The 24,212-nt window shown below is 38.3% G+C and overlaps 1 protein-coding gene across 4 annotated transcripts in view; it reads left to right on the top strand.

Moving 5' to 3' along the window:
- The window catches only part of LOC124595574 (synaptosomal-associated protein 25), a 420,350-nt gene that overhangs the window by 377,013 nt on the left and 19,125 nt on the right, over positions 1–24,212 (top strand). For 2 of the 4 annotated variants that reach the window (XM_047134401.1, XM_047134643.1), the window contains one exon: positions 5,504–5,552. In XM_047134401.1, coding sequence (XP_046990357.1) covers positions 5,504–5,552 — 49 coding nt within the window. Of the gene's footprint in view, positions 1–3,222; positions 3,272–5,503; positions 5,553–6,115; positions 6,165–24,212 lie in introns of all 4 variants that reach the window. The other 2 variants (XM_047134565.1, XM_047134486.1) reach the window with 2 other exon arrangements.

Raw genomic sequence — 24,212 nt, 5'->3', positions numbered from 1 at the left:
CACCTTTTCTTCCAGACTTTGATAGTTATGAATCATAACTTACTCATTTTTCTTTTTGTACATGCTACACTAACTTCCCGCATAGTTGTTAATTTGGTCAAAGGGAGAAGCATAGAAAGTCAGATTCATGAAATTGTAAGTGGCAACAGTGACACTAACGAAATGGGTGACTCAGGAGCTTTGTGAGTGGATAGTTCTTGGAAATGGAGGAGGAGGAGGAGGAGGAGGAGAAGAAATGCAGATAATCTTTCCAAAGAAGAGGTTGAACAACAGTGTTTGTTTCCAGTGCAAAAGACACATAGCAGTATAAAATGAAACTGAACACCAAACAGAAGTGCAAGACACAATATTCAAAAATAATAATAAAAAAAATGCACAGCACTTAATTGAGGACTCGGAAAAGGATGGAGAAAGTGTGATGAGTATTGTGACTGGAGAGAGAGGCGATGGATACTGGTAAACAAAGAGGAAAAAATGAGGGGGAAAAAGGGCCAAGCATGAGGGGGAAATTGGGAGATTAGAGTAGGAAAAGTAGTAATACAAGAGGAGATAGGAATAGTGGAAGAGGAAGATAGTAATTTGCATAAATAATTGTTTATGCAAACAAATATTTACCTGCTTAATTTTATGCCTCGATTTTATGTTAAACACTTACAAATGTGTTCCTGATAATACATTTAAAAAATGTTCATCTCTTCATATATTTTACAAATATTGATATTCTCCATTCTGTTGTTGCTACTGATTAACCAAATCTCAGATGTTGAATTCATTTGCCATGAGGTCAAATTATCTATTTAATCTAGCTGAGAACATCTCTCTTGTATTCATAAAGTAAGCCAAAGAATACACGCAAATCTTAGTAGACAATTATATAGTTCAGAAATTAGAAAACTGCCACATTTATCAACAGTTGTAAAGTGGTGGTGTCCACAAAGGATCACTGGTATTTCTAACTTCAAACTTTAGATCTGAATTGGTGAGCATAGAAATTCTGTACCCACCTGGTGGCAAATTTATCTCTCCTCTTTCATTCTTCTGTGACCAGCATCTATGTTAACTTTGAATGCTGTGTGTCCCCTGCATCTAGCTGTAAATTCTACTTTTTTCAGAAGTGCAGCATCGTGTGATGAGGACCAGCAGCAGAAAACAGTATTAACAAGTGTTTTAGATTCTGGAAGCTAAAACATGATAAAATAGTAATATGTCAGTTCAATATGTAGACCAAATGGCTTGAATGACTGTGTGTGTGTGTGTGTGTGTGTGTGTGTGTGTGTGTGTGTGTGTGCGTGTGTGTGTGTGTGTGTGTGTGTGTGTGTGTGTGTGTTTGCAGTTAAACAATCAGATATTTGCTTATGCCTCAAGGCTGTGTGTGTGTGTGTGTGTGTGTGTGTGTGTGTGTGTGTGTGTTTGGGGGAGGGGGGGGGGGATGAGAGAGAGAGAGAGAGAGAGAGAGAGAGAGAGAGAGAGAGGAGCAACAAAATGATGCAGATGTGTGGTTATAAATCTATGCATAAGTGGTGGAATGGATGGAGGGACGTAGTGTGTGTGTGTGTGTGTGTGTGTGTGTGTGTGTGTGTGTGTGTGTGTGTGTGTGTGTGTTTGGGGGGGGGATGAGAGAGAGAGAGAGAGAGAGAGAGAGAGAGAGAGAGAGAGAGAGAGAGAGAGAGATTGAGAGAGTTTGTTTTGTGCTGGGAACTAGAAACTTGCTAGAAGTTACCTAGTTGTTAAGCAGTGTGTCCGTTTCTGCCTCTGTTAATTGTCATGTGTCTGTGGTAGGTTTGCTCAGTGGAGTGTATTAAGGTAGTTTGGAATTTATTGAGTTTGGTGATAGTTTATCATTATTTTTATTCCAGATTGTTTGAAGATTATTTCTCAGCTTATCTTCCATATCTTTGTTTGTCAGATGATGATCATGTAACGATCATCCTCTGCATTACTTGGCCATGGTCTTTGGTAATAGATATTTGAAAGGTCTACCACACATTTGGTGAGGTGTGGGTACAGTATTCATTTTTTATGTACTTGTGTTGAGCATTGAATGAAGAGTTATGTGCCTTTTGGTAAGCAGAGTTGTTGAATGAAGATTTGCAGTATTAAACATCCATCCTTAGGTGTAAAAGGTACTTCTATGCAAAACAATAAATTTTTTCTTTGAAGTATATACTGCCTAAGATGTCAGGAAATAATCACATCACTCCCAAACACCCACTGAGCGATCCTACGTATTTGTAGGTGGTGAGCCTGTAGGCTGCTGGTTTAGGGAAATGTTTTAGTAATGAGCAGCTGGGCAAGCCACCTACAGTTGTGTAGTAGAGAGTGATTTATACTGGCAGTGCCTTCCACATGGGCAGGCAGCAGCATGAGGTAAGGTTTTGGCCAGGTCAGAATCTAGACCTGCCATCTCTCTGTCTGTCTGTCTAACTGTCTCTCTTTTCTCTGTCTGCGTATCTGTTTGTCTGTCTCTCTACTTGCTTGTTGTCTCTGTCTGCTCTGTGTTGTAGGAAACCTGCTCCATTTCCCAATCAACCCTCATTGACCTGCTGACAAGAACCCATCTCTAGTGGCTGCTACGTGTGTTGTCATTATAATTTGTTTGTTTGTTTGTTTGTTTATATTTATTTTAATTTGTGTGCAGATTGTTGGGTGTGTCACTGTGTTGCATGCACAGGTATGTGGCAGCTCAGCTGGTGAACCCACACACAGCATAACCACACACTGACCGTTGCTACAGGACAAGACATTTTCTTTATCACTTCTATGTTGTTGCTGCCGCTGCTGCTTCTTTCTAGATATTATGTGTATATAATTTTTATTTGTAGTAAGTGGGTATATTTTATATTTCTTGGTATTGTTTTACTATTATAAGCAACGTGTGTTGCTAAATCGTGTTGTATGCTCTAAAGCTATTTGTTGTTCTAACAGAGCTAATAAATATACTTACAATAACTCAGGCTAAAACTTAAGTCATACTATTTAAAACTGTAATTCTGGCACACAACAAACAAAAATGTTCTTAATAACTCACAAAACTTAAACAAACTCTGTCCAGAACTATACATAAATTACTACGTAACATTTCATTCCTCTTGCTCGTGACAAATTAATTCTCACTAATTAACTTTACACAAAATACTGTTGTACGTGCCGTTCTCACTGTTGTGTCGAAACCTGCTTGTAACTAAATGGTTTGTGGCTCTTTTTTCTTTTCTCGCTGCCCAGAGCAAGGAGGCTGGCATCCGTACTCTGGTTGCCCTAGATGACCAGGGAGGTGAGTGCCCTCCCCGAACCCTCCCCTCTGCTGCTGACCCACCCCACCTTTTGATTACCACAAGGTCACTGCTCACAGTCCACAACATGACTGATGCATGTTACTGTTGTCTGCTAGCCTTGCTGTGCCTACACCATCACATATTTTATGTGGAAGCAAAGTGCCTGTTTAGGCAGCTTCACTAATGAATGATATGACCCTATTGTAAACACAACATATTCCTTGTAAGAATTGTTTCTCATTGATTAAATATTATTTTTGTATTCCTACAGCTACACTTCCTGTAATTTGTTCTTTTGTTGCTATAACCCTACTGCTGGAATCCCAAGCAGGGACATATTTATTATTAATTAATGTCATCATAATTGCAGTCTTAGCAGAAATTGAGTTGTATGCAAAAGACTGAATTTTTACTGTTTCTTACTGAATTTAATACACAACCATTAACATGACTGTTATGATTACAAAAAGATTGTGTAGACACACCAAAGGTTCTCAGATGAACATGTACAGCACTCTCTTCGGAGTAACATTTGCTACAGTCGTACCTTCGGTGTTGGGAGCCCATATGCTGCAACTGCCATGGGCTTTATGGTCTTGTAATGCACATCCAGTGGGCACCACACACGCAGGTCTTGACTTGCAAAGTGTTACATCGTTGAGTGCACTTCAAGCATTTAAAGTTTTCTTTTATGTACAATATCTTGTTAGGCTAATGTAGGCTAATGTTAATAATATCGCAGCACACATCTATCTCTTAAGTGTTTTTTGCCATGCTTTTTTTAGTGGACCTGTTACAACACAAGTTGTTGAATTAATTTGCAGACATATGACAGTAAGTTTCTTTCAGACACAGTAACATATTCTTTTTCTTTTGTAATTCATATGAAGTCGTGAAGCTGTAACATATATAATCTTAAACGTCCTTTGGTCATTAATTGCAAATTGTAAGGTGTAATTTTTTTTTTACAAACAACACTTCACAACCAGTTATGTTTAGTTGCAGGTATTTCTTGTGTATAGGTAGTGAATTCCTGTAAAGTAACTTCTTATACTTACATACATGATATTCAACTTGAAACATTTTCATACTCTCAAGAACATAATGGATGATCTTCAAACTACACCTGTTGGTAAGACAACACCCGGTATTAAAAACATAAAGTCTTAATAACATTAAACAGAAATCAAACATGTCTTCAAAGAAAACTGTACAGAACTAACATGTCACTAACTGTAAAATGCATATTAAATCGTTGCTCAGTATGTGCATGTTCATGCAGTAACTGAAATGTGTACATAATGGATGGAGGGCAAGAATCTGGCGCTTGCCAGCTTAATGACCTCACCTCTTACCCTTTGCCCTGGCCCTTCATTTGCCGCGATCAGTGTATGTGCGTCTGCTATCTCCATAGTCCAAATCCACCCTGCCCCTGCTCATCTCATTACCAGCAAACAGCTCAGTTCACTCACAGGTGGCAAGACTATGTACAAAAATTAAATGATTGACTAAGTGCAATAAATCCAAAAATTTCATGTAGATACAATAATGTAGGAAGTGATGAATGGGTTGTCAATATCTTTTCTTTCCTCAATTTGTCTCTTATTTGCATTTCTTACCACAGGCTTGAAATTATTTCATCAGACTTTCAAAGTGATTTACAGATTGAGTTAACATGTTTAACAGTGAAATGACAATGTTCCCATAATTCCTGGGACTTTGTCAAAGAAAACTATTACTCCTGTGATAGATGATTTAAGATGCAAATCAATGCAAGTTGAGCTAGTTTCTTTAGTCTGTTATCCGTGGCTCAAATAGACAGTGTGAAGAGGAGAATGCACAGGTCCTAATTAAGTACATAGTTGAATTAAGATGGCTTCAGCACTAAATTCAGAATTTCGCTACTTTGTGAGCAGACTAATTTCTTTGGTACAGCTTCAGAGATGAGTGCACTTGAGCTGAAACCCTATCAAAAATTTCCCTCAAATTTTTTAGGCGTGGGTGTTTAGCTCAGTAGTTATCATGTTGGAAATTCCATTTCAATTTCCTGCTTTCAGCAGTGTTCGCTTCTTTGTTGTTTTTTTCTTTATTTGTCCTTATGTATTGTATTTATCAGTTTGTAGCGTACTATTTTTAATTTAATTTTGTCTCTCTCTGATTGTGTGTGTTAGTTTGAATTTTTTGTTTTGTATTTTGTTACTAGTTTCATTTTCGTTTTTATTGCAATGTAGAGCGAAGAAGCCGGCGCCCAATCTCTCAAGTTATTGAACCATCAAGGGGGTAAGCCATATTGTGGTTGTTGGGACGTTCACTAACCCATGTAACCTACTATTCTAGGCAGTTGACGAGATGATACTAACGGAATGCAGTGACGGAGCCAGCTGTGTCGCCAGTAGTCTGTAGTTGGCCAGTAGTGCTAGAAACAAAATATTTAATGTACACCATCGGTGCTGGCGTGGGAGCGAGCCTTTAGCATTGATCCACTCTTAAAGTTTTTCCTTTACAATTTTTTTGGGCATGTCCCTCTTTTGTTTTCATTATATACTAATTTCTTAGTTTAACACATTATTTGTTTCTAGTTTTAGAATTTTGATTTTTATAATTTCTTATTTGCATGTAAAAATGTAGAGATAGCGTTATTTTTTTAATTGGGGATGCCAGGTTCCACAAACTTTATGCAGTGCTCATTTCAGTTAATTTCTATTTCCATTTATTGAGCAAATTTTGACTATAAATATTGGCCTTGCATTGAGCAGACATCCTGGCATCCTCAGTCAAGTGTGGATAGGGAGTGGTTGAGGTTCTATTCCTCCACTGTTCATACTCCTCTTACTATTTTGTAGAGCCACGAAGTCGGCATGAAAACGCTAGTGATGTTGGATGAGCAAGGGGGTAAGATCTTCATGATAAATGTCTCATTGTGTTGTAACAGCAAACTCAGTAGCAGACTTCTCTGTGTCTACACTTACACATCGAAATTCGTATGTGTAAAATTTGTGTTCTTCATGCTTCCCTCCATCTTGTTGCCTTACAGAGTAATATCAAAAGCCATTGCAAGAAATCTGGATGTAGAATTTTAATAAAAGTTGGTGATGATAAATGGTTATTTTTGATGTATACCAAACAAAAAAAGTACCACTGTATTTGTGTGATAGTTGTCATAATGCAAATATTCATGTGGCACTAATTTTCTGCTTTTTCACTTAAGGAATTGTTAACTTAAAGCCATTCTGACATTTTATTATTTGCAGAGTAATATACATTACATCCCTACCTGATATTTAATATCTGTGCTTAAGATGCACTATCAAAGCATTATGATGACACCCTCTTTGAAACTGTGCAACATCCTTCCACATATTCAGTATCTAGAACCACGTGTGTCCCGATTGACCAAAGACATAATGGATTGGACATAGGTATGTGATTAATTTACAGAAATTCTGCTATTATTCTCCCACCCCCACCCCCTGCCTCCCACATGCACATGTGTGTTGGTGTGTGAAGTTTAATCTGGTAGAGTGAGTTTTACTTTTAGCTCATACAATAAAGTTTGCCAAATTTCAATGTACCCCAATAAAATCCTGCAATTGGGGTGAAGATGGGTGGGTGGGGGGGGGGGGGGGGGGAGAGAGATAGATAGAGAGAGAGAGAGAGAGAGAGAGAGAGAGAGAGAGAGAGAGAGAGAGAGAGAGAGAGAGGAAGAAAAAACAAATAACTCTTTGATATACATTGCGTGGTCGATAGCTACTCTTTGTATAGGTAATGGGATGGAGAGTATTAATTTGTAACGTAACCAGATTTTTCCCTCAACTTTAAGTCACTTAATCATGAAATAAACTAAGTAATCAGTTTTAGTAGTATAAATTACTAACACAAAACTGAAATAGATATTGACATTCAGAATGTAGAACTTGTTATATTTCTCTCAAGCTAGGTGGTACAGTCATGTTAAAATGTTGTTAACTTACACTTAAAGGAAACATAACATAATGACATACTGGTGGTTATGCAATGAAACTATCACAAGCCAAGATAAAGTAGAGAGAAATATTCAAGATAAAAGGCAGTGTTTGACGTGAGGTGCAGCTGTTTATAAAGACACAGTTGTTAGATGCTCCTTTAAGACAATTCTCGTAGCTCAGTGCCGAGGAACAGAACTGCACTCTGTCCCCTCTACAGTCCCAAATACAAACCTAAATTACACAGTTCTGGCATCTTGGTTTCACACAAATGTCAGTCTACTAGAAATTCTGTTGTCATTTATGTGTGTGCTGTGCATGAGAATTTGCTCTTCAGTGGGAAAGGCTCCTTAAACAAGATGTTGTGTGAAGTGACAGTCCTTATTTTAGACTGTGTTTCTCTCTCTCTCTCTCTCTCTCTCTCTCTCTCTCTCTCTCTGAGCTGGAAGTCGGGATGTCTCCCTCATTCATGAAGTGCAGTCTGGTGATCCGATGTATGCTGGCTTTAGGTAGGAAGACTGCTTCATCATGAATAATTATTCAGTATATGGAGAATTTGTTCTTTGAAACAGTTTGCATTTTGATAAAAATGTCAACTATTCTGCAGAACATATGTATAAAAAGAGTAGTCACAAAGTTTTGACTAGCACCTTGAAAAATGGAATTCCATAATGTTTCTTTGTTTGCTTAAAGGTATATGTCTGCAGCCCTTGTACACATTCAAATCCCTGCAACACAGTGCTATAGGATGCCACTAGAGGAGCCAAAACAAAATTGTACAGCTGTATGATGAAGGAGACAAAGCTACAAAAAATTAATCATAAAACTTTATTCGAGGTGATAATTTAAGCTTTGACAATCCCTCGTGCATCTGTATGTACAAAAGACGTTCCTGTTAATTGAATTACATTGGACTGAGCAGGGTAGTGGAGTAATTCATATACTGAACTTGTATTTTGGGAAGAGAAAATCTCAAATCATTCAGCCATTCCTGTACGAGCTTTTGGTGGTATTATCAAACCATTTGACATGAAATCTACCAGCATGGCTCTTTGGAGGAGGGGGGGGGGGGGAAGGGGTGGGAGGGGGAGGGGGGAGGGGGGAGGGGGGAGGGGGGAGGGGGTGGGAGGGGGGAAGAAGCTTCCCTTCTATATCCAAGCAGAGGTTGATATCTCCTATTAATGAACAAGGGTTAAGGTAGAATATTCGTTCTCACTCCCATTGTAGTAAGCGGCTAATGAAATGATTATGAAACCAAGAAATATTTTTTTGTTGAAAAATAATGTGTGTTCTCAAACATGTTTCATATTTGTTCTGAATATCTTGAAATTGTTGTATTACTTATAATTTTAAAGTTTGTTATGTTCAAGTCACATTGCTGTGAGCTCTGGTGTTACCAGTGGGATGTAGTGATTAGCATTGCTGGTTGGTGTGCTGCAGGTCACTGGTACAAACTCAACCATTAACAATGATATGTTATTTCATACTTAGTATTTCTGGAAGCTAACGTTTTTATACAGGACTATTCAATGTTTGGATGGTCAAGACCCAATGAAATGGCTGAAAGGATCTGACCGAGAGCCATCAGATACAACTGGTGAGATGACATGATGTGTTAGGGAAATGTGCTCTTCTATGTAAATGGTCAGAAAACAGTGCAGAGAACCTCAACAGCTGGAACAAATTCCATGCCAAACTGAAGAAAATGGCTGGTGGCAATAAGTGCAACTCTGCTCAGCAGAAGAAAAATTGAAGAATAGAATGAAGTGTCAAGAAAAATAACACAGTTGTACATAGTGATTTGGCTCTCTCATATCATGAACCCTAACATGACAGAAGCTGACAGAATCATCATGCTGCATGGCTGGGGTTGGCAGTCACAATGACAGGGCAATTCACCAAGTGGTGCCGGTGAATTGAGGAAATGTAACAGAAAGGAGGTATGACAGACTACTGAATGTGATCCCTACGGCAGTTGCAGAAGACCACCATGAGCTTGTCTCTCTTATACAGCAGGTCATAAGAGAAGAGACACAGCAGTGTGTGGCAGCCAGAAATATCAGACTGAGTACACAAGAGATAGCAGCCTTACATGTCGCTCGATATGTGAGGACATAATGAAGAATGAAGAGGAGGAGCTGTATTGGTCCTTAGCACCAAAACCGAGCAAGGTGGCATAGGGCTTAGCACACTGGACTCACTTTTGGGCAGATGGTGGTTCAAACCCACGTCTGCCTGTCCTGATTTTGATTTTTCCCCCAGTCAGATATGCTATGAAGAACGGACTTAGCGAACTCGGGCATATGCTGCCATTGTCGAACGACAACCCAGCATCTGACCAATGCAGGTACAACTGCTCCCTGCACAAAGTCAAATGCCCTAAAGAAGAACAGACATTTGGAGGACAGAGGACAATATGTTGTTGTATTTCCACTGTAGATGCCTGGGCAACATTGTACATTACTGCAGAGAAAGCAGGAGAGTCTTCTCTGACTACTACACTGCCAGATATCAACCATCTCAACAGTTCTATGCCTGCCATGTAATGACAGATGATTATAGTTCACCTTTTTGACAAAGCCCATCATTGTACCCTAGATGAGGCCACTGCTCGACATGCCATAGCCGTTATCCATAACCGTAGAGTATTACCAGTTGCCTTGCTTAGCCATCAAATTCAGAAAAACTAAGTGAGGTGACCACCTACGAAGGTGAGGCCACCACAGATGAAAATCCTCCTGTCACGACAGTTACCAAGATAACAGGAAATTTTATAGACTACCAACCAAACTGGGTCCTAGTAGACTCAAAGAGATTCCTTTCCTGTAATGCCAAATGCTTATCACCAGCTAAAGAAGCCTACATAATTTTAACCAGCATGATTGGGAGTGTCAGCAATCTTACTTGTTATAGTTACGTATGAAGAAATGGTCACAATTGAAAAATATCATTTACTTAAAATGACCTGTTTTGACACATACAGTAGGCCATCTTCATATTGATTGCACCCTTTGCAGGTGCTGGTGATGTGCTGATCAGTTGCGCATTGTTAAGATGATAACTGTTGTCTTAGCATGCAGGTGCTCAGCGCATCGTCAGTTCCAGCAAATGGTGCAGTCAGTCCAAAGATGGTCTACTGTCTGTGGCAATACTGGTTATTTTAAATAAATGGCATTTTGCAACTGTAAAGAAACCTGTATTTTATGATACGCTGATGGGAGCAGATGTGAAATATATCCAGTCAACAAGAACATGTATTGTAAGAATAACTATTGATGAAAAAATGCAGCCCTTCAAATTTGCCATTTTAATAGTGTAGTCATGATGCCATTCTCAAATGGAACTTCCTGCAGATATCACAAGCAGTTGTAGACCATGGAAGATTAGAGTTCTAGGTTGATGAAGCTGTTTCAACAGACACAACAATTTCTCTGAGCGATTGTTGAAGATGTTATCCTGCCATCATCTATGAGAGAAGTTCCATTCATCAGTCGAAATGATCAGTTAAGGCTTTGTTGATTGCAAAAAGCTGCTGACCCTCACAAAATAAATCTACATGCCAGCAACAGTCTTAAGCATTGTGAGTGGTCGTGGAGAACTTTGGGTTACTGACTGTCACAAGGGGCCTCAAAGCATCCCTAAAAGGTATGTGCTTCAGGACAACCAATCCAGAAAGGGCATATTATTGTCTTGATGAAGAATCGTGCTCTGCTAGCACTACAGACAATGCAGGGGGGGAAACTATTATCAAACTGCTAATAGGATCTGGCCTGACTGAAGGTCAATATTGCTGAGTAGTAGCCATTCTGCATCAGTATTTGGATGCTTTCGAATCCAGAGTGGAGAAAAGACAAACCAAGCAGTTCATGATGAAACTCCTTATCAACAATGGGAATCATCCACTAGTTAGGCAGCACTCACACATTGTCATGGGCGAAATGGTGGATAATCCAGGAAGAAGTGGTACATGCATATGGGCTACTGGCAAATTGAGTTTGTCTGGGAAAAGACTGCCTGACAATCTCATAGTTCAAAGTAATGCTGTTTGGAGTACGTAATGCTCCATCCACCTTCAAACATATGATGAACAACCTGCATATCCATCTTCAATGGATGACGTGATTTTGCTACCTGGGACATTTTTTCAAAGATGTGATTAGGTTTCTTGGCATGTACTCAAACTGTCAGCAATTCATAAAGGACTTCTGTAAAATGATTTGTACCTTTCAAGAATTATTGCAGGAAGACACCAAATTTTCTGTAACGAGGCACAAGAAAAATCTTCCTTGTCTTCAAAGAGGTGCTATCATCCTCTCCTGTTCCAACATTGTGAAATGGGTATGCCAAAATTCAGGAAGATGCCAAGAAGGTGGCAGCTAATGCTTTCAGAGTACTCTTAAAGTCTTCTCTGCAACTGAGAAAGTGTGTCCTGCATATTTTTTTCCGCACAGAGGTGTACAAAAATAGACGTAAACACAAGAATGCCGACTGCTTTTCAAGGAATCCTTTGGCAGAACACTGAAGCATAGACAAAATCTCAGCCATTGCTCTATTGAACAACATTGCTGCTGAGTGGAGGGAAGATACAGCATAGCTCTAAACTTTAGAAGTCTTGAAAAAAGGGGAACCAACTGAAGGAGGATTCAAGTGTGATGTTATGTTGTGGAAATGGTTGCTTGTCATTCCAGCTTACATGTGGTCTGGCACTCCTTCTGCTGGTTATCTGACGTTGCTAAAGACTCTAAAGTGAACAATGAACAAGACACAAGTATCACTGGTCATGTCTCTGTCGATCTCTTAGATGCCATGTGTGCCACTGCAAAGAATGCCAGTAATAGAAGCACATGCCACAATTACCTTAGAGGCGTCTGGTATCACTCACTCTTGCAGCAGTGCCATTCCATTAAATTGGAATTAATTTCTTGGGTAGGTTTCCAAAGCTGACAAATATGGATTGATGGATAATAGTGTGTTTTAATAAGAAGTTAGCCCATGTGCTGTTGGTGAACGTTGGCATTGAACAGAGAAGTTGGGATACAATATTGCCCATGGTGGCATTTGCATACAACACAGCAAAGGAAGACACTACAGCTTTCACAAAGTTCTTCCTGCTCCATGATCATGAGGCCAAAATGACAGTTGATACACTGTCCCCTCTTCAGCTGGAAGTACTCGGCATGATTGTGAAACACCTAATCACCAGGATTGAACAAGCACGGCAGCTGGCTTGTGTATTGACCCTGGATGCTCAGGAGAAAGAGAGAGAGCATTATAACACCAAATACCAGCCAGTGAAAAACAGTTTGGGAGACTTGTATGGATTTTTTATGCCTTTGTGGAAAGTAGGCCTATGGGAGAAGCTACAAAAGTGCTACTTTGGACCATATCAGATTATTCCTCACTTGTCGTATGTTGCATATCAAGGATTATGACACTTAATCAAGAAGATAACTGTGCAGATGTGTCATCCATGTCCTCTGTACAGATTGATGATGGGAGGATTAAAGGAATCTAAGTAGACAATCGCGAAGCGTTAATGGGAGGGCCTACCTTCACGATCACCATAGTGAAGAGGATGTAACAACATGACCAATGTGAGGATCAACCAGGGCCACTATGGGGAGGACCCAAGATGAGATCTAAACCAAAGGTCCTTTATTCGGCTCCAGTGAGGACATGTGAAACAGCAGGTTGTTGTTTCTCTAGGAGGAGCAGCAGTGCCACAAGTTCTGATGCAATCAGTGTGATGCAGTGGTTAGTGTTGCTGGCTGACATGCTGCAGGTCACCATTTCAAACTTAACCACCATCAGTTATTTGTTATTTTCTATTTATCATTTTTGGAAGGTTCTTGAAATGTATGACTGTATATCTGGAATATTTTATGGCGTTTGCCATGTGCAGTTTTTCTGTAACTTTTCTTGTACTTTTGTTTGTATAAAATTGCAAAAATGACAACTGACAGATTAGGATTTCATTTGAAAGTGGAATGTTTAAAACGTACTGTGTGTGGGAAGCATATGTTTTGGTTTTGTTTCAGGTATTTGATATTTAGCATGTAATGACTGATCCAGTTAGTTACAATCTCTATTTTTATAATAAATTATCTGTGAGCTACCACCTAGCACCACCAACAATATTTAGAAAATGGTTTCCAATTGTTTCAGTAGTCCTCATTTCAGTTAAGAGTTCCTTCAAATAACGCTAACTGCTTATTTATACAGAAAGTTCTGGCAGAATGTAAGTAATGTAGGATAAAGTTTACAACTCACTGAATAGTAGAGGCATTGAATCATCGAAAACTTCATTGGCTGTTGGACGAATCCTCTTTGAACTACAGTACATATAAATATGCATACATCTGTATGGCCGTTGTGCTGGCTGAATGCACCAGCTGACACAATGTACGTGTAAAAGTGTTTGCATGTGGACAGGTGTGGCGGGGAGGGGAGGGGGGGGGGGGGGATTGTCCCTGCACCTACACTGAATGCAATAGCCGGTAGAGAGAGAGAGAGAGAGAGAGAGAGAGAGAGAGAGAGAGAGAGAGAGAGAGAGAGAGAGAGAGAGAGAGGGGGGGGGGGGGGGGGGGAGGTGGAAGGGGAGATATGGACATGCTGGCTTTGGGGTGAGGTGGGGTGTGGCACGTCCGTGTCCTAATTTCCCTCTTTACCACCACATTATAGCAGATAGCACAATATTCCCTGACAAGTAATGTGCATTCTGAAGAAACATTATTTTCTTCTAATAAAAACTCTGTGAACCTATCAAAAGTTTTTTGTTTGTGGAAATAAGCTATATCGCTACTCCATTATGTAAGGAAGCAAGTTTCTTTACGCAAAATTCTGTATTAGAGTTGTGAAATAAATCCACAGCAGCTTGTTTGTTGCTGATCTACCCCTTGTTTTATTTTGAAAGACTAGGAATTGTCAGTGTTGTAGGCTGTTGGGCAATGTTTGCACTGTATGAATCGATACTTAACTTGGGTACTTCCATTCATATACTTCCGAAATTGACAGGGATCTGTCATTGGTGACCTGACAAAAGAGGCAGCTAAAGGATGCATGGAACAAGTGTTCCATTCCTCCTCATCCATTTTTACACCTCTTTGTGTCTTAACTTCACCTTATAGCATTTTGAAAAGGTGTTTTGACATAGAAAAATAGGCACTTGCTTGGAGTATAAAATATCTGCTATGATCTACATTATTGTCCATTGCATTTGTTCATAAAAAAGTGGTTTACACATTTGCATATTACATTGTGAAAACATTTCCCTTGCTACCTATTGAACAGAGAAGTCAAATATACTGATAAGAAAACATCATGACTAGTTACAGTTTAATGGTTGGATTGAGATAGTAAAATTAAAGATATTTGAAATGTGACTTGCGCCTGCATCAGGCAAGACAAAACTGCTAGCTACACTATGGTTACTGCACTTACAGTGGTACTACAAATGATCAGTAATCATTTTGGTTTACTAGTAGCATTTTTATCAGCGTGTATATGTATAATATGTAGCTCTATTTCAAATGACATTTACAGTTTCTGACAGTGTAATGAGATATAAGCTCAGAAGCATAAAAAGCTTTAAATCACTTTGGTCCAATCTCATAGTTAGTATTACCATCCCTTTTAGCTAAACTGGTTTGGAAGAAAAATTAGTGTCTGCTGTATACTGCAGTGGGAAGTTTTATTTTTTGGAAGAACCTTACTGTAAAGAAAGAATTATTTTTCTTGCTGTGGCTTTTGATATTCTGTGAAGACTTCATATTTAATGTACCATATGTAAAAGAAGACTGCATTTATAGTTGTCAATACGTTGCTTAAATTTCAATTGCTTCGATTTAATGTTCGACTGAAATTTGTTTTCAAGCTTTCTATGTCTATGTAGCACATTTAAACATTTCAACAGTTTTCACCATATGCCCACACCGTCTCTCAGATTTTTGTAAAACTCAGTTTGTAGTATCCTCTTCTAGTCATTTCTTTAAAAAGAAACATACTTTGCTGTGCACAGTTTACTCATTACTGCCACACAGTTTTATGTGAACAATCAGTTTTGTACTGTCTTTGTGCCTTATAGTCGAGAAGTGGTAGATTACATATGCTTAACCTGGTTGCAGAAGAATATTAACTTATGGGAGTTGTTATTCTGAATAACATTCAATTTGTTAATCAGCTTCAGATGCACTTCTCTCTGTTTATAAAGAGAGCATATATAAATTATTGTTCATGGGAACTGGAATATTTTATATCCCAAAATGCCAGGTCAAGCACAGTAGTCTGTAGGAGGGATCTGTGTGTAAAGAGTTGAGCATGTATTAGATGCAGCTGTAGATGACATAGGCTAGCTACTTCTTTAGTCATTCAGAAGACAGAGGCTGTTGAAAGCTGATATATGGAACACAATAAAACAACTTAGTTCGCTGATTTCTTTGCTGAGCTTTACCTAGTTAGGGTAGTTATGTATGTCCATATGTGTATATTGTCGATACTTTAAAATTAAAACTGTAAAATTAGTTTGCACCAGTGGAAATATTCTTAAGGCAACTGCAGACTTTCACACTGCCATGATGTAATTGTATTGTACAAGAGAAGATGGGTAGTGACTCTAGTGATAGTTGTTGGTGACAGCTTGTGTCGAGTTATGCAGTACTTTGCGCAAGAGGCAAACATTTAATACAGTTGGGGGAAAAAAGACGTGTGCAGTTCTGTAAGAACTGTGAGAACTGAATAAGTGGAAATGTAAATGAAGAGCTACAGTATACTGATGCTTCAGAGGTACTGTAAAGTAACTATTTAAGATTAAATATAGAATTGATTTATCTGGCTGTTTCAACTGAGTCCAGCAAACAGCTCTGACTGTATATGGAAGGTATGTTATGATTCAGATTACAATGTAAAATATCATAAGTAGAATGGAGGAGGCAATAACGTAGAAAACTTTTATTGTTTTATTATTATTACAATGTAACTACTACTACCGCATTGCAAAATTTGCAGCTGGAATCATAATTGCATTTATAAATCTACTTACTAACAAAACAGTACCTTAAAGGTGAATGTAATTTTCACAAGCTTGTGGTATAAAAATGACATAGATTCTTGTTAACTGATTCTTCGAGCACTTCTTGGTAAAATGGCATAATAATAAATGAAAAGCACAGTGTTGTGTATGTTCTACACAATATTGTGCTTTCCATTTTTTATGGTGAAGGGTCTGCAGGTAGATTAGAATGACAGTACAAAGTAACAAATATGCCATGCTGTTTACTCTAAAGAAATGTGATTATGCATATTCAGAACAAGACTTTAAATTCCTTTTTCTTTTTTCTTTTTGCAAACTGTTTCTTATTGCTTTACCGCTATGGATTAACTTTGTCACTATTTAAGAAGAAATTAGTTTTTTTTTTTTCAACTCCTCTTTTGTGTTTCTACTCCCTATACATGTACTCTCTTCACTGTTGTTTCTATTAAAATAGTAGGCATTCCTTTTTAAAAAAGTCTTAAATACCTTTCCATATTAGTTATTATATGAGGGGGCAATAAAAAAAGAGCTGGAGGCCTGTAAACAGGAACTTATACTAAAAATATTGCCCAGGACTGTTGAGGCGTTTCTCACTGTGGCATAAGGCAGTAAATGGTCACGTGTGAAGTTCTTGAGGGTGTGTTGTGATCCAGTTCTGAATGTTCTGCTTGATGTCCTCATCAGTAATGAATTATTTGCCTCTCTGAACTTTCTATACCTCATCAAAAAATGGCATAATACAGGGAGACATGTCTGGATGGAATGAAGGGCGAGTGAGAATCTCTCGAGGAGCACATTAACAGCATTTGTTGTATGGGTCCTTGCATTGTCATAGAGCAGGATGACACTGTGGGTGTGTTGCCCTGGTCAGTTCAATTTGACCACTTTGTGCAGGATGGGTTAAGGTTTGAGACTATTTTTGCACACTAATCTTTACGCCATACAGCAGGAAGTCAGTAAGAGGGGGTCCTTTCATTCAAAGAGGGTGAAGATAACCTTTTCCTCATATAAGTGGATGGCCTTGGATTTTTTACACGGCAGTGACACTGCCTGTTTCCACTGAAAAGTTTTTTTTGACTTGGGTTTGAAGTGATGACACCACATCTCGCATCCATTTACTTCCTTGATATGATGACGCACATGTTAAAGGAAGGCCCTGTTGTACATACTTGCTGTTCTGTTTTAAGACTGAGAGGCACTTGTTTGTTCACACTTTGCAAAATTTCAGTCTGTTCTCATGACACTTCTGACACTCAATCTGGCCTCTGTGGCAGTGGCTGCTACTGTAACTCATTGGTCTTGAATAATGAGGGCATCTGTGTGCTGGACAATGGCATCAGTAATGTGGTCTGGCTTTTGAGACTGTGCGTCATTGGGCAACGACATATGTCTTTCTCTGATTTGATCCTTGCGATGGACATACAGTGCCCTCCATACATTTGGATGATTCTTCAATGAATTTTCATTTCCCGCACTTCTTCCACTGTTAGGAAATACACTATGCCCCTTTGCTCTTATTTGAACTTTTCATTTCACTGTTTCCAGCATGGCAAAGTGTGGTGAACAGTTGACATACATGTATGCTTGCTCTGTCATCACATATGTGGATGTGGGCTCATGTCCCTTTAGTGGTGAGTTTGAGACCTTAGCACTGTTACAGGGTCTGCACCTTGTTCAGCAGGCAATATTATGAACTTCTGATCTTTCTAGTGGCTATCTGTTTACAGTCTCTGGCCCATTTCTTTTTGAATGTATCGGGTGTGTTGAATAACTGCTAGTACTTATATTAAATGGCAAACATAGTAGCATATTTAGTAGCTAACTTCTAGAAATGTGTGTGTTGGAAGCTTGATTTGTCAGTGAAGTGTAAAACTTTCCTTAAAACTGTAGCTCTGCACAGTGGAGTAAGCTCTTTTTGTAAAAACTGAACTGCATAACTTGTTTTATAACTGTTATATTCCACTTAATGTAACATCTACAGTATCACCTGCCAAGATAAGGAAATACCCGTTTTTAAGGGTGTCATCAGTGGGTGACAAACAAGCGGTATTATACAGGAAAGTGTGGTGAAATATTTATTGGTTCAAGAATATGTGCTAATGGTAGAGCAAGAGCATCAGTAGTATACTGATATGTTATCTATTGCTTAGCATTGTTATAGGAGGACTGACATTCTGTGTAGTTAATGAGAGTAAACAAATATGTCTTCTTACACAGAAAAGGTGCATTAATGCTGTACTGCAATAGAATAATGGTTAAGGCCTGCATTCAAACCTGTTATCTGCTGCCCTCCACCCCCTGCCCCCTTTCCAGTAATGATTTGCATAGAGATAAATAAACAAACAAACAAATGTTATCCTCCCACAACACCCCTATTCAGTCACCACATTTACATTATGCAAGTGTAGAATATTGGAAAATTCTTGAGTCTGCCTTACTGTTATTTTATAAAATGTGTTTTTTATAAAATGTTGTTGGTGAATGTTTTGCATTAAATCTTTATAAAATTCAGAGTTTTCAACACACAAACATTATTTTTGCCAGGAAAGCAACTGATTCTCAAAGAGGTAATGGAATTCTGCTGATGGAAATACTTTATTAATGCCCCCACCCCTCCCTGTTACCAAACATTACCTCAGTGCCAATGATATATAGTTGCATTGCTGTCATGATATAAAATATGAGACATACTCCTCAACAGTGCCTCACTGTCAAGTGCCTGCTTTCATGACTTCTTTGATGACAGTAATGTAAAGTTTGGGTTAGTATGTGACCTCACTAATTGTGCTTCTGTGCAAGTATGCCAACTAAAGTTTGTTTACTTCTGCCAAAGCTCTAGTGTGAGAGGCCAAACAAAATTATGTTGTGGGAAGTTAAATAGAATCAGTGTTTAGATTCCTAATAAGGAATTTATCAACTTAACACCATTCTGCGTACATTGTCCCAAAGTTAAAACTATGCAATATACCTAACTCGACACTGTCTGTATTGCTAATTCAATGTCAGTGCAACAATTAAATGCTTTTAACAAAAGCACTCTGTTGCTAATTATGCACAGTGAAATTAAATCAAAATGATATAAAATTATTATACCACTTCAGCATAATGTATTCATAAACTGCATGAAAACACTGATAAGATATTTAGTAATATGCATAAAGAATAGTCATCAGTACAAAGTTTGCATGTAGATAAACTTCATAATTGAGCTTAAGATCGCTTTCACATCATCATTTTGATACAGTCAGTAAGGCATGGGGCACTAATTACGTTGCCAAATCATACAAATCAGCTTCTGTTCCAAAATTACTGTTAGTTTTGTTGCTAACTTTATGTCCATAGTGATATTTATTTTTGCTATAAATTGCAGAAATAGTTCGTTAAAAAGTCTTCATATTTTCTACCATTCTGGGCTAGGTGAGTTAGAAGAGGATTTGGCATTTATTAGATTTATGAGAAAAGTGTCTTACTACATAGCTTTTGACTGCTATGTGAGCTTCCTTTGTGCCATTTATTCTATTATGCTCAGCTACGATGTACATGTGACTACTCCTGCTCTGGCTTTGTCACAGCCCATGCTGTAACACATTGTACAATTCTTGGTATCACAAGTACTTGTCCGTGATGTGTTGCACGTATCAAAATAAGATGTGTTCAGAGATGCTTCAGGGACTTCGTTGTCAGTTTTAACAGATGGGTTGTCTGGACACACAAATTTAGCTGCATTCATAACCAAACCACCTGCTTAGAGACAGCTTTTAGTTTCTGAATCATAGTTAGTGATTGTGTTAAATCTTCACTTATGAGCATGACGTCAATACACTTTCTGTTATTAGGGTAAACAACTTCAGAAATATAGTAATCCCTTTAGGAACTCGTTGGTTGATTGAGAACTTGTCAGTACATAGGTCTTCACTTATTCTGACTGTTGCCTATTCACAAATTCTGTTTCAGATTGATAATGGCATTCCTAGGGCATTCATGATTATCCTTATTTCCATTGAACCAATTTCTATACAAATTTCATATCTATGCAAACACTTTATTCTATGGTCATTTCAAGGGGGAGGTTGCGTAACCTTTATGAAATTCTGCTTGTTCAACTGCCAGTGGAAATGCAGTTGTTCAGTGAATCAGTCAGTCAGTTGGTTAGTTAATATTTTTGTCAGAAGCTTGCAAAGATGTGCTAGAAGACTTAGGGGAAGGTAATTCTCATAATTTTCTGTCACCACCTCGACTAGTGCTATCGTGTCTGTATTTTTCCTGATGTTAGGTGTCTTCCCAGCCGAAATACATTTGTTTATGGGTGTCACTAGTGTCTTAATAGATTTTTCCCTCCAAGTTTCATCATTTTGCTTGTTAATTTTCTGTTCATGAACCCTTCTTTTTTTCCTATCTCTGTCATCACTGCTTCAGATATTTCTTCAGTTTTGTTATTCAAAGATGGGGGATCCTTCACGTTTTGTGTCCATACACAAAGAATATAGTGTATGGCAGAAATAACCAACAGTGCAAACTAATATCTAGCTTAACTGTGACAATCTGCCGTTTCATTTTCTCAATATATTTTACTTAGATCTTTTGGGATTTGAAAAATTATCATGTTTTGGTTGTTAAATTTCGTCATGTCATTTGGTATTTCTTTCTAGATTATCTTGTTAACAGGTTAAGGCATAGCTGTATCTCCCTCACAATATTCCACTTTAATATCTGTAATAAACAGCTCGTGAGTACCCTACACAGACAGATTGCGCTCTCTCTCTCTCGTCTATTTGATACTGTTCATACACACATCAGTATGTGAAGGAAATCTGGTAAATGTGTTTTCATTTTTGTTACTGCATGTTGGGCTGTCCCTACACACACACACAGACACACACACACACACACACACACACACACACACACACACACACACATACACAACACCACCACCACCACCACACACACACAAACACACACACACTTGTAAATGAAATGTATTATTTTCATTACTGGCATTTAATTTTGTATGGTATTTTTGGTGTGCAACTTTCTTTTTATAAGAAAATAACGCATTATCTTTACTCCTAAAAGTTCATTACACTGTTAACCACATTTCACTCATACATTGATTTCTTTGGTTTTCATTATGCTTTTTTGTTTTGACATGCCATTATTTTTACTATTCAACTGTTGACTGGTGTAAAAATTAAGTTTCACTTTGTTGATTAATTACTTCATATGCCTAATATGCTGCCAATGTAATGTAGTCAGAAACAGAAAACGCACAACAAGAAAATGGTAGGATTGGTACATCACATTTAAAAAACTCAATAAAATTACATAAACAATTGTAAACACTAGAATAGATGATCAGTGAAGGAGGATCAATTTCCAAAACTTTGTGTAGAAAACTAGCTCAAACCAGTCCAGAGCAATAACAAGACCATTTGATAGGAGACCAAAAGCATCAAACTTCCTCACTCATACACACAAATTAATATTGCCAAGTAATACTGTTCACCAATCTTCATGTACGAAAAACAAAATGTTGTCCCCCCCTTCGAGTAAGAATCAAATGCAATAGGCGCGAATTTATTAGAATCATAAAGTGGGTGTGAATGGTTGTCTATCGCATGTTAATAGAAGGGACAATTGCAGAGTAGCACATATTGAGGACATATTCTGATTCGTAAGCAGGCTTCCTCCAATAGCAACTAAAAACACTGAATTCTATTCTACACAATAATACAAACACCAGAACGAGTTCAGAACAGATATTCTTCTAGAACTGTGGAAAGAAGGCCGTAACAGATACAATCAAGTGTGAGATGAAAAGGAATGAAGAAAATTTCTGAAGTATCTGTAGTCAGAGTTGGTAAACTTTGGTTAATAGTAATAAATATACACAGCACCCAGAAAAACATGAAAATTACTTCCATTGAAGAAAGCAAAAACAGTGGTTAGAAATTTTAAAAACAAAATTTATTTTTCAAGCCCCTGTGAGAAACAGCATACCCAGTGACAAAAGAGGTGGAAATTACTTTCGCAAGGAACGTGATAAAGTAATACAGGAGTTGTGGTGATGGAAATAACAATCCATGGTAACTTGGGTTGTTATGTTGTTGTTGTTGTGGTCTTCAGTCCTGAGACTGGTTTGATGCAGCTCTCCATGCTACTCTATCCTGTGCAAGCTTTTTCATCTCCCAGTACCTACTGCAACCTACATCCTTCTGAATCTGCTTAGTGTATTCATCTCTTGGTCTCCCTCTACGATTTTTACCCTCCACGCTGCCCTCCAATACTAAATTGGTGATCCCTTGATGCCTCAGAACATGTCCTACCAACCGATCCCTTCTTCTGGTCAAGTTGTGCCACAAACTTCTCTTCTCCCCAATCCTGTTCAATACTTCCTCATTAGTTATGTGATCTACCCATCTAATCTTCAGCATTCTTCTGTAGCACCACATTTCGAAAGCTTTGGGTTGTTATATTTAAAGCAATATGATGTCAGTACAGAGACATACAAGCTCCATGAACAGTATAAACTCATAATATGGGGAAAGAGGGAGAATCCTATTGGGGTGAAAGGTGACCACACTGTGGCTGTTACATTAGCCAGGTTAAATGAGAAAGTATAGATGACCTTGTGATTCAAATGCAAGTGCATTTCACAGTAAAATAATTTGCTATTTTATGCAATATTGGCAATGTACAAAGAGTGCACATCAGACATACTGGGCAGCTGATGATGTGGTATTCTCCACAAACTTGGCTCAGATATTTCATGACAAAATTGTCTATAGAAATTGCATGAAATTTATACACAACTTCTGTGATTATCTTCAATACTTTCATATCCATCATAAGAATGTTTTGCCTCCTGCAAGCTCTTCTTTGAGTGAGATGGACCTGATGTGTGAATTCATGTAGACATCTGTACCTGACCATCATTTGTTTCACTTGTACACACCTATTAATTGACTTGGAGACTACAGAAATGTTACATGTTGTTTGTGGTTGTGTCACACAAGTTCTGCATAAGTAGTTAAAATATAAGAGGTAAAACTAATGGCCTATTAATTACTGGCTGCTGAAATTGCAGGGGTTGGGCAAAAATATGGAAACATCGCAAGAAATGCTTAAATATATATGTAGATGCTAGTCAAGCATGCAGTGTGTCCTGTTCTCCCCATGAACTGCAGCTGTGTGATGTCCTCAATACATTGCAAGTGTCTGTCATAATCAGAACAGTGTTCCATGAAGTTGGGAGTGCATTATGTCAGTGCTAAGAGATTTTCAATGTGACTAAAGGTAGCCAAAGCATTGTGTGCTTGAAGAGGCATCATATTGAAGATTTATACCACATGTAGGGAAAGTGGAAAAAATCAGCTCATACAATATGGGTGAAAGTGTGTGTGTTGAGAGATAGTGACAAACAGCTATTGAAGAGGACCGTTACAAAAAAATAAGAGGACAGCAGTGCAAAATTACTGCAAAAATGGAATATCGCACTTATGAACCCTGTCAGCACCAAAACAACACAAAGGGAATTCCATAAGCTGGCAATTTCAGGGCGAGTTGCAATTTCAAAACCACACATCAGTGGTGCACATGCTCGTAACAGGAAAGTATGATGTTAAAGCCATTAAACCTTAATTTCACAACAATGGATAAAAATCATTTGGTTGAGTTCCACACTGTTTCCTACTTCTGGCAGAGTTTTTCCCCAAAGTAAAACATGGTGGCGGTTTGATGGTGATTTGGGCAGCCATATCATGGTATTATATGGGCCTCATGGGCACTCTGCAAGCTATGTTACTGACAAGGATTATGTGACCACTTGTCTTATTAGGTCCATCCCGTGATACAGTGTTTGTTCCCCAATGGTGGTGCTATGTTCAGAAATGGCAGGGACCTAGTTCATTCAGCTCATATCATCCAGGAATGGTTTTTTGGGTGCAAGGA

This window comes from Schistocerca americana, chromosome 1, assembly GCF_021461395.2.
Source record: "Schistocerca americana isolate TAMUIC-IGC-003095 chromosome 1, iqSchAmer2.1, whole genome shotgun sequence".
In the NCBI taxonomy this organism is placed as follows: domain Eukaryota; kingdom Metazoa; phylum Arthropoda; class Insecta; order Orthoptera; family Acrididae; genus Schistocerca; species Schistocerca americana.
The sequence above is the reverse complement of the archived record's forward strand: the minus strand, read 5'-3'. Positions and strand labels throughout refer to the sequence as shown.